Source organism: Oryza brachyantha, chromosome 11 (assembly GCF_000231095.2).
Source record: "Oryza brachyantha chromosome 11, ObraRS2, whole genome shotgun sequence".
NCBI classification, from domain to species: domain Eukaryota; kingdom Viridiplantae; phylum Streptophyta; class Magnoliopsida; order Poales; family Poaceae; genus Oryza; species Oryza brachyantha.
The window spans coordinates 16,759,786-16,771,812 of NC_023173.2; the positions used below are offsets into that span (position 1 = coordinate 16,759,786).

General features: G+C 40.9%; 1 protein-coding gene across 1 annotated transcript; it reads left to right on the forward strand.

Moving 5' to 3' along the window:
- Positions 1 to 4,904: 4,904 nt before the first annotated feature.
- Positions 4,905 to 10,644, forward strand: LOC102718311 (putative disease resistance protein RGA4). The gene is made up of 4 exons (XM_015842514.2): positions 4,905 to 4,936; positions 5,055 to 5,257; positions 6,615 to 9,747; positions 10,347 to 10,644. The coding sequence occupies exon 3, from the start codon at positions 6,696 to 6,698 to the stop codon at positions 9,738 to 9,740; it is 3,045 nt and encodes a 1,014-aa protein (XP_015698000.1). The 5' UTR covers positions 4,905 to 4,936; positions 5,055 to 5,257; positions 6,615 to 6,695; the 3' UTR covers positions 9,741 to 9,747; positions 10,347 to 10,644.
- The last annotated feature ends 1,383 nt before the right edge of the window (positions 10,645 to 12,027 follow it).

Genomic DNA, 12,027 nt, shown 5'->3' on the forward strand with positions numbered 1-12,027 from the left:
TATGATTTTATTCAGGACAGAGGCAATGCTGAAAGACAGCGGTGTTAGTTCATTACCATAGCAGACAACAAAAAGGAATCTATAAGTTCCAATCAAGGCTTGTAAATGTCTCGCAGTGATCACCAAGTCATCTTGATCTTTTATTTGTAAATGACAGCATGCTTTCTAGCCTTTTGTGTGGCTCTGTTCTGGATTTATGATGGCAAAAGAGAGAGGACCTGCTTGCCTTTAGCATCACATTTGTGTAAAAGATGCATTCATGCCTTGGAAGGACCACTCGCAGAATAGAAGGAAGGAAATTTCTCCACACCATATGTCATCAGACTAAGATGTTCATCACTGTACTCATGCAACAACTCTGCATAAAAACAACGTGGTCTCATTAGCATGAGTAGATATTTGATAAGCACACATTTTGTAGGTACAAGTTCAAATCCTAGATGAATCCATGAAAACTAACACGCGTTTCAAACAAGCCCAAAATGAAGAAAGCATCTTAACATGTACTTTGCCAAGTCTCATTTCACACCATATTGACTCCTGTCTCCTGACTCTTGCAGAGTTGCACTCAGCGTTAATCTTTCTCAAGCAGTTGGTAATGCAGCCTTGTTATGGTCAGTTTTCGCGAGCAACCAACTTGGAACGGCGTACGGATTTCTTCGGCAAGCAGTTGTTCAGTACTTCAAAGTACAGACCAAAATGTCATGATTTCACCAAATACCTTTACAACCACAGTTTTCAGTGAATCACACTGTTCCTTTAAATGCAACCTCATCAGCTTGTACAAGTTCATTCTAGCATTAATTAATATATTTTAATGGCGGCCGCTCATACACCTGATTAGATCTCCAGCAAGAAGAGGATGAGAACTGAGAATAACTTAGCTTGAAGAAATTGGACTGGTAGATTGATTAGCAAACTACTACAAGAATAAATAACGTATCAGAATTACTTACCGTTTGGACCAACGCAAAGGATAGTGAAAAACTTCATCAAACTGGTTTCCTTGTACGCAGATTTTGTTTGGCTGCTTTGCTGACATTGATTGATGAAGTGAGAGCGACAGGAGAGTGTCATTGTCAAATTGGATTAGATGAGCAGCTCAGCTGTAATGGTTAAAAGCACGAGGATGAAGAGGATCTCAGAATTCAGATGACACCAAAAAGAGAAACAAGTTTGAGGATTAATAGATCATCTGTGCACAAAACTTGGCGTCTCTTGCAAGTCTCTGGTTGTGCTTATCCCTTCTCACTCTGTTTCAAGCTTCTTTTCTTTTTGTGAATTCTTGAATGTTGATGAAGAAAAGGTCGAGCTACACTGATTCTTATTTGCAATTAAATGCTTCCAAAGAAGAAGTATTAGGCCTTGTTTAGTTCCCAAAATTTTTCTCCAAAAACATCATATCGAATTTTTAGACACCTAAATAAAGCATTAAACGTAGATGAACCAAAAAACTAATTACACAGTTATGAAAGAAATCTTGAGACGAATCTTTTGAGCCTAATTAGCCCATGATTAGTCATAAGTGCTACAGTAACCAACATGTGTTAATGACGGCTTAATTAGGCTCAAAAGATTCGTCTCGCGGTTTCTAGGCTAGCCGTGAAGTTCGTTTTTTCATTCGTGTTCAAAAACCCCTTCCGACATCCGGTCAAACATTTGACGTGATACTTCTTCCAAAAATTTTCTCAATCTAAACACCACCTTACTCTATTTATGCCTACTGTACTGTGCAACCTATTTCTGATGGCAAAAGTACTACTATACCTAATGACAGGCAGAAAGACAACATGCCTATTACTCATGATTCTTTCTTTTACACTTTCATGATGGGTAACCAATTGATGGTGAACTGTTAGTGGCTTTCAAAAGCATAGCCTGTTATGGTCTCTGACACAACTAGGAGAAGGAAGAAGACGAGAAGTCTTGGCTCCTGTAAATGGTCCCTTTTACTAACCATTATCCACTGACACTATATGGTACCATCCACCAGTAAGGACAGCAGTTAGCTCCAAGAGTTAGTGGTACAATGTATTTATGGAGCCGTGTTGTAATGTCAAAGCAAGAAAACTACTCTACCCACTTCAGCAAGTCAGCAATGTATTTATGGAGTATTTGTTTGCCACAGTAAAAAAACAAGGTAGTGTTGTCCTGTACTCCTAGGTCAGTGACTCACTGATAATAAATAATTTTATGGGCTTAGTCATGTAAATTCTGCATTTGTAGCTCCTCATATCTCTGCAGAAAACATGGAGATAATTCCAAATTTCCAATGTTTCTAGTGTGTTGCCTCATGTGTGCATCCACAGTTCTGCATCGCTTCTGTTCACGACCATACGCACGAAGGCCACTTGCAAGCATGCACCACCCAACAGGAACCGAACTGGATGGCTTCAGCTCATGGAATTCAGAAGCTGTAGGTGTAGGGTTGGTGCTGAGGCTATGCTGCAGAACATGTGGCACTGACCTGCATGTGGGACAGGATACTGTATATACTCATACAGTTGGTGAAGTAATGGGAGGATGAATGAATGTATGGATAGATGATAGGAGTACCAGACTGACAGTGTATCTGTTGGGCAAATTCAGAATCATGGACTATATTGGGTCTCTCTGGTTACAGCACACACCTTGACTGAATTTTGCATCAGCAATGATTGTGTACAAGGCTCTTTCTCCTCCACCAGATCCATGTATATCTTCAGGAACAGAAAAGAAAATCTTTCCCTCCATTATCCAATTCTGTTTTCTTTTAAATAGAATTCATCATTCTCATTCTAGAATTGAACTCTGAACAGAATTGGTTGGGGGAAGTCAGGACAGATTTTATGATCGGTAACCTAGCTTTTCTCATTGTTATCCCATGACATTGTTGAATTAACTGTAATTTTGATGCGTTCATGTGTTCTGGAGGGGATGCTAACCGGTGCCCTTTTTGGATACTTCAACCTCCCAAGTGTTCCATGTAAGCTGCTTTCCTAATTATTGAAGTTACTAATTCTTCTTCCAGTTTAAGGTACTTATCACTTATCATCAAGATTTAACCTAATGGCACCTGAACATTATGTTCAGAAATGTTCACTTCTGATGCCTTAGTGGCTCAGTTCACTCATCAGTCCTCAAATCTTCAACCCTCACATGGACTCTGAAACTAAAATCGAATTCTATATTCAATTTAGTGCTCCAGTTTCATCTCAACTGTTTCGTGTAATTAACAATTATATAAACGATTCCCCTGAATGAATGATCAATGCAGCAGCACAAAGCAATCGAATCTGTGGCGAAGTCGATCTAACCAGCGACGAGAAGACAGAGGGAGGGTGGCATCACGGGTACCTCGGTAGAGCTCGAGGCCGCGGCGACGAAGGAGGCAATGGAGCTCTCGACCTTCTCCTGCATCCCCGGACGACCCTCTCTAGCCGTCTCCCCGTCCCCTGCAGCCGCAACCCACCCTCCCGCTCCGCTCCGGTCTCCTGCGCCATCGCCGAGGCGGGGACTCGATGGCCGGCCGTGCCAGTGCTCGACGACTTACCTCACCGGCTCGTCGGAGCGCTCGCTCGCAGCAACGGCCACTTCCCTTCTCCCCCCACATAAACCTCGCCAGCGCCACCGCTGCCACTCGCCGGGCCGCCGCCGACGCCGCCGGCGTCCCACGCGCAGCGACCAGCTTAATATGGGCCTATGTTCACTGGCAGTACACGTTGGGCTATTAATTTCAGCCCACACGCAAACCGCAAATCCCCAAACGGCCCATACAATTATGGGCCGCACGTTACATTCGTTCTGGGCTGACAAATGGGCCCCATTGGTCTGGGCCGCCACGTTTGGACCGTATTACGGCCCAAACAAGATTGAGTTGTGCAATGTTCAGTTCATTCTTGTTTGTTCGCATGTATCATTCAGAAAGTTAGGTCATGTCCGGACCACGGATTAAAATAAGTTAGGTTATTATATCCGGACCATGGATTAAAATGTAGTAAAATGTAAGTGGTCTCCTTTGCAATGGATCAGGTTAACACTACTTGGCAATCATTGCTTTGCTGAACTTCACAACCCCATATCAAATGCTTGCAGATGTTCTGTAAGCTATGCTGTTCTCCACTGAAATTGTTGGTTCAGGAGACATAATTCAGTTTTGTATTGGATGCACAATTACGAAGAAACAGTCTTCAGCAATCAATAATTTTTTTTTGTCTCTTATGCGTTCTGCAATGAATATCGTTGCTCAACATCTCAAGGAATCCGACCGCCGGGGAGCTTACAGCAAGAACATGAGGCGCTGTGTTGGCATTGAGAAGAACAGCTGCGTGATGAGTTCCTTGTAAAGTTTGTATCTCTGAACTTGTTTTGGCCTTTTCAGAACCAGGAATGTAAGTTTTTTTTTTTTGATAACTAGGGATGTAAGGTTATATTCAGTCTAGAGATGGCCCTGTGGGACAAGTCTAATGGCTCATCAAACAATCTGGTAGCAAACACCTATTCTTGTTTTCTCAACTTATAGAGCGTTGCATTTTTTTTTTCAAAGAACCCTCCCGGAAATGTTAATGCGAAGATACGCGAACCTTACGCATATTCCAGAATAAGTAGCTCAGTCTATAAACAATTCAGGTTTCAGCATTCTCAATAGTCCAATTGTAACTTTTTTAGGAAAGTCAAACTTTAGTTGGTAACATATATAGGTGTGGTTGTCGACTGACCTTAGTGAACGCTCAACTTTCTGAACCAGTAATCAAGTCTAGGGTGCAAGAGTGACGTATAAGATTCTACCTTAATAATTTTTTTTAGACCTGCAGCTATCGTGAGGATAATAAGCCATCATCTTGTCTCTACGAGAAAGTGACATATGCAGGGATTGTTCTGCACATCTAAAAACACAAGACAAGAACTGCATAGTTGCAGTAGGAAGAAACTCACTCGATTCATGGCTTCATGCAAGGTAATCTGCTCCCTCACTTGACCCTTGCCTGGTATTACTATACTTCTTTACTTCAGTGCTGTGTAAAATTTTGTACACACCTTGTCCTCCGTCTGCCTCCCTTTGACACTGCTCTCAGTCTAGCTGCTTTCCCCGATCCATGGCGGGGCTCGCCGGTAGAAGCGGCCGGCCGCTAGAAACGCATCGGATGCTCACGATACTCCGGCCAGCGTCTCCACCGCCGTCTCAGTCTCGCCGGGTTTGCTCTGCTGCTAATTCTGATAGCCTGGACTGTTGGTTTGTTCTGCTAGTTCTTGTTCCCTGACAAAATGCAGTGAACAGGTAACCAAATCTTGATAATTTTCCACCTTGGAATACCTGATAATAGTGAATGACAATTTGTGTTCGTCAATGGACCTGATATATAGACGCTGGTGCCCTTGCCAAGCCACTCTCATCTTATCATCCACGCGCCACCCTTGCTAAGCAGCCATGATCTCATCATCCACACGAACAGGAGCTTTGCACACCAACTGAATAGGGGTGGAGAGGTCACTGCATCATACGAAGTTCTCTGTGATTAGTATCTAATATGATTATGAAATAATTTCATTCTTCGGTTCATTTTAGCAATTTTTTTTTAATTTTAGTATGTTAGAGACTGTGTACTGTTTGCTGCTAATTACTCTTATTCTCACCAGTCCTATATACAATTATTTACTTAAAAAAATATACACCATTTTAGTTGTGATCCCATCTTAAGAGAAGATACACTAACAAAAAATCACACTTTTATGAATATGTCACATGATAGTGATGTAATATATTTCAAGTGTTGGTTCTGCACCTCATACTGTGAATAGTTTGTTCCTCAACTTTAGTTGCAGGTCATCCTTTTATTTTCTATAATCGTCAACTCAGGTTGTAGAAAATGGACTAATTAGACTTTCTTAGGATGATGGGGGCAATTCAATATTTAGCAATTAAAAAACACACATTACCTTATTTACAGTTGATTTCTAACCGATATAGTGTCATTAAGAAATGAGTGACAAATAAGTCATTTTGGTGACATGTAAGGTAAATCAAAACAATTGGGCTGCAGTTCTTTTTAAGCTGGAGTGGGGAAAACCTCTCCTATCTCCATTGTGGGAAACAAATTGTTAAAAATGGTATCTCAGTGAGGCTAGCTAGTGTTAACTAAAACCCCACCAAACTAAGAACACTATAATGTGATGCCATCCCATCACAGAAACAAGTCTCGGCTGAGTACTAGTTATAATTAGGTACAGAAAGGACACCACAACCATTTCAACACAGAGAGACACACCAAAATGAACACATCAAAGTGGCCATGCTCTAAATTAATTTCCCAGCCATACTTGGTAGTGAACACTTCATTTGCCATCTATTTTGCATTTGGCTACGTGGAAGTTTCATGGGGATATCTCGTGTTCATTGGATTCCAGTCTGTATTACATGCGTGTCCTACAAAAAGCATTGGCAATAAATATGCATACATCATTGGGTTTCCGTAGCTTAAGTATGATAGCCAAGTTATTTTATAACTACCGAATTACCATTGTTTTGTTCAAAAATAAATAAATAAGTGGCAATTCAGTAGTTGTACCCATGAATGTTTATTTTATCATTAAGAAACTTTAGTGAACATTATCTCATCTTCAGATCATGTTAACAGATATTGTGCATTCCTTGCCGACCTACAATATTGGAACTTTTCTGAACCATTTTTGGTGGATGTCCCTTACTGATTTGTCCTATGGCAACCATATTAGCTTCTTTGGTTGGGTCATGTGCCAATAAGTTGAAAGAGATCATTACTGAAGAGGTGATACTTATTCTAGGGATACAAGAAGAGCTCGCAGAGTTGCAGCGCAAAACAGAACTTATACATTGTTGTATTACTGATGCTGAGACAAGGAGGATGGAAGAGTCAACAGTTGACAACTGGCTTGGTCAGCTAAGAGAAGTTCTGTATGATATTGATGATGTTATTGACTTGGCTAGATTTAAGGGAAGCATTCTACTAACTGATCATCCTTCATCAACATCATCAAGGAAATCAATTGCTTGCACTGGCCTGTCAATTTCTGCTTGCTTTTCTAATATTCAAACACGTCATGAGGTTGCTGTTAAGATTAGAAGTCTGAACAGGAAGATAGACAACATTTCAAAGGACAGAGTGTTTTTGACACTAAAGAATACACCTCCTACTGGAAACAGTTCAGTATTAGCGAGAAAAAGTTCCCACCTGCTTGAGCCCAACATTGTTGGCAAGGAGGTCATACATGCATGCAGAAAAGTAGTGGACTTAGTTCTTGAACATAAGGAGAGGAAACAATACAAGGTTGCAATTGTTGGAACTGGAGGAGTTGGTAAGACAACATTAGCTCAGAAAATATATAATGATAAAAAAATAAGAGGAAATTTCAACAAAAAGGCGTGGGTTTGTGTTTCCAAAGTGTACTCTGAAGCTTCTCTTTTGAGAGAACTTCTTCGAATTATGGAAGTTCATCATGACCAAGATGAATCAGTTGGAGAGCTCCAAAGCAAGCTTGAAATAGCAATTAAGGAGAGGAGTTTTCTCCTTGTGTTGGATGACTTGTGGCAATCCGACACTTGGATAAATTTACTAAGAACTCCACTGCATGCTGCAGCAACAGGAGTAATTCTAGTAACAACTAGAAATGATACTGTTGCTCTAGAAATTGGTGTGGACTATACGCATCGAGTTGATTTGATGCCGGTTGATGTAGGATGGGAGCTACTTTGGAAGAGCATGAACATCAATGAACGCATAGAAGTGCAAACTCTGCAGGATACTGGGATTGAGATTGTTCGCAAATGTGGTTGCCTTCCTCTTGGAATCAAGGTTATTGCTAGAGTGTTAGTGAGTAAAGAACAAACAGAGAACGAATGGAAAAACATTTTGAGCAACAATGCTTGGTTCACGAACAAGCTTCCTAATGATCTGAGAGGTGCTTTGTATCTTAGTTATGATGAGTTACCACGGCATTTAAAACAATGCTTTCTTTATTGTAGTGTATATCCTGAAAATGCAACCATTTACCGTGATGATCTTACAAGGATGTGGATCGCTGAAGGCTTTATAGAGGACCATGGAGGTCAATTACTAGAAGATACGGCAGACGACTATTACTATGAGCTGATCCATCGGAACCTTCTCCAACCAAATGGTTTATATTATGACCACAGCAGCTGCAAAATGCATGATCTTTTAAGGCATCTTGCTTGTTATTTGTCAAGGGAAGAATGTTTTGTTGGAAACCCAGAATCATTGGTAGGTAATACTATGTCTAAACTGCGGCGTGTTTCAGTCGTCACAGAGAAGAACATGGTGATGTTTCCTAGCATGGATGAGGTGAAATATAAAGTAAGGACTTGGAAAACTTCTTATGAGAAAACACTCAGAGTTGATACATCATTTTTCAAGAGATTTCCCTATCTTCGCGTTTTAGATTTGACTGACTCATTTGTACCAAGCATTCCAGGTTACATTGGAAATTTGATCCATCTACGTTTGCTTGATCTTGACGGCACCGATGTATCTTGTCTTCCAGAGTCCATTGGCTCCCTAAAAAATCTTCAAATATTGAACTTGGAGAGGTGTGCTGCTTTGCATAGCCTTCCTTCGGCAATCACCCAATTGTGCAATTTAAGGCGCCTCGGCCTTAATTATACACCGATAGATCGAGTTCCAGAAGGGATAGGCAAATTGGAATTTCTCAATGATGTAGAAGGGTTTCCAGTTTATGGTGGCAGTGGTAATACTAAAATGCAAGATGGATGGAACTTGGAAGAGTTGGCTCATCTTTACCAACTAAGGCGACTTCATATGCTTAAATTGGAAAGAGCAGCTGACTGCACTGCTTATCCGTTGTTAACAGACAAAAGGTTTCTGAAATTTTTGTATCTATGGTGTACTGAATGTGCAGATGAATCATACTCAGAAAAGGATTTCAGCAATATTGAGAAGATCTTTGAGCAGCTAATCCCACCGTGTAACCTGGAAGATCTTGCTATTGTTAGATTCTTTGGTCGCCAGTATCCCTCCTGGATAGATTCCAGCCATTTGGTTTATGTAAAATCCTTGCACCTCTTCAATTGCAAATTCTGTAAGCATCTTCCACCAATTGGGCAGCTACCTAACTTAAAATATCTAAAAATCGAGGGAGCAACTGCAGTTGCCACAATTGGACCCGAATTTGTTGGCCGCAGGGTGAGTAATCTTCAGCAAACAGTTGCTTTCCCGAAGCTTGAAGAGTTGCTCATACGAGATATGCCCAACTGGGAGGAGTGGTTCTTTATTGATGAAGCAACACCAACTGCTAAGGAACGGATTGATGATGGAGATACTGCAATGTCAAAAGGGGAAGTCTTACCTCCAAGGATGCAGCTACTGTCACGGTTGAAGAGGTTGGAACTTTTTGGCTGTCCAAAGCTGAGAGCTCTTCCACAGCAACTCGCACAGGCCAGCAGTCTGAAGGAGATCGAACTAAGATGGGCAAGCAACCTGAAGGTGGTGGAGAACTTCCCCTTCCTCTCTGAGATGCTTTTGATTGCAACATGTCAATCCCTGGAGAAGGTCTCTAACCTTCCTCAAGTGCGAGAGCTGCGGGTGCAGGACTGCCCAAACTTGAGGTGTGTCGAGGTGTTGGGAACTTTGGAGCAGCTATGGCTTTATGAGGACATGCATGAGATATCTACATTGTGGGTGCCTGGGCTTCAACAGCAGTGTCGACAACGTCATGGAGAGGATCTTGATGTTTACAATTGGACATAGTGATAAGGTAAACTTAATATACAGATGTCTAAACTTAGTTGACCTTTTGATAATTTGATGTGAGGTATGCGATCTTATCTACTTTGGATTCAGATTGTGCCCTTTTTGTCATGCCATTGTGTGCATAGATGAATTTTATTTGCTTTACTAGTTCTTGGTCTTGAGGGTGAAAAGATCTAGGACTTAATTCAATATGTCAGACATGACAAATAATCCGAAAGCAACTTCAGTATAAGAACTAGGAAACCGTACTTTATAGTTTTCGTACTACAAACACCTTTGTTCTGGTAACCCTCTATTGGGTTCTGCAACCTTCCATACAGCTCATTATCAGCCATTAGCATATCGATGTTTAGATAGCATTTGTATATACTCAATACAGTTGAAGAAGTAATAGAAGCAGGAATGAATGAATGAAATGGATTAATGGATAGATGGTAGGAGTACCAGACTGGGATATGTTCAGCAAATTGAGCTCATTGTCATCCCACCCTATTGTTGAACTTTGCATCATGATAATTGTGCGCAAGGCTTTTCTCACTGTAATCCCATCATATATTGAATTAACTGTAGTTTTGAATTTTGATTCATTCATGTTTTCTGCAGGGGTATGTTAACCAGTGTCCATACTTCACACTTCACCCTCCCTAATGCAAAATTTTTCCCTCTGCAATCTGTTCTGCTAGCAAGCTTATCTGCTACCTTTCGTGTGCAGGATTCAGAGCTCAAGTTTTTTCCACAAAATGGTTTCTATAGACACAAATCTGGGTAAAATCTGGTTTCCAACCATCTCATGGAGACTGAAATTAAAATCAAGTTTTGTGTTCATTCCTGTACTCATCAGTTATTATCAGTTCACTACTGTAGTACCGTAGTTTCATCTTAACTGTTTTGTTTCATGAATAACAAGTACTTGAGAAATCAAATCCCCGCCAAAAAAAAAAAAACACACACACACACACAATGCAACCAAAGCTGTAGCGAAGTTCATCTACCCAGAGACGAGAAGAGGAAGTGAGGGAGGCGTCACGTACCTCGGTTGAGCTCGAGGAAGAGGAAGAGGCCGCGTTGCCGACACCGGGCGCCGCGGCGGCGAACGGGGACCACGGAGTGCTCGAGCTTCTCCTGAAGCTCCGTCCGACACTCTCTACTTGGCTCCCTCCTCTCCCTGCCTCCCTCCGCGGCCCAGCTCCGCCTCCGGTCTCCGGCGCCGTCACTGAGGTGGGGTCTCGCTCGAAGGCCAGCACCCCATTCTCACCCATCAACCTCGCCAGCGCCACCATCGTCGCTAGCCGGGCGCCGCCGCCGGGGCCTTTTGCAACGGCAATACGAAATAAGCCGAGGACTTATTCGAAAAATAAACCTCCGTTGTTTATGTGTCTTTAATCTCATCCGCTAGTGTTCTATCGGACGGTCAACAGAGACAGGCCCATCAACATGGGCCCACGTTGCATCCTGCCTATGTTCACGGGCAGTACGTTGGGCTGTAATACTGCATGTTCCAGGCCCATTAATTGAGCCCGCACGCCAATCGCAAATAATATAGTTTTTTTAACTAATACTATGTTTTTACTATATTAAAAAAAACTCTCGTGGACACTTTTCTGGGTGGATATACAAAGGAATCAACTCCTACCTTTTATATTAGTCTAGATCAAGTTCCTAACATAGATTAATTAGCATTATATACACACACGGATACACTGAATCACGTACTACAAGTGTTTTTAATAGATGTTTTTAATAGAACACACGACTCACGTAGGTGATCGGTGCACATTCGCGTGCGTTTCATCGTAGCGAATCAGCGTAACTATACTATTCTTGGGATAACCACGTATTATTTTGAGATTAAGTGAAAAGGATAAAAGTCATACATGTAAAGTTCATATAGCAAAATATTATATATACAATTATAACAAAATGCACATAGAAATTTGCACATATATACTATCTAAATGAATAGATTAACTTTGTACATAAAATCTTACATATATAAATTTTATATGTATGAATTTAAAACAAATTGAAATTATGTACAAACGTTATGCCATGGTCAAATATTCACGCACACATTTATATATAAATAATATCTATACAAACTTGCTACATATAAATATTATATGCATAAACTTTCCACATATAAATATTACGTACACAAACTTTTTACACATAAATATTATACAAAACTTTATACATATAAATATTATACTCATGAACTTTATACATATAACATTTTATAAGTATACTGTCTTAAAAGGGACTATGCTAGACTGAAATCAGAAAC

Excerpts from the sequence above, each read along its gene's own strand:
- LOC102718311 (XM_015842514.2), top strand. The coding sequence starts at position 6,696 with ATGGCAACCATATTAGCTTCTTTGGTTGGGTCATGTGCCAATAAGTTG.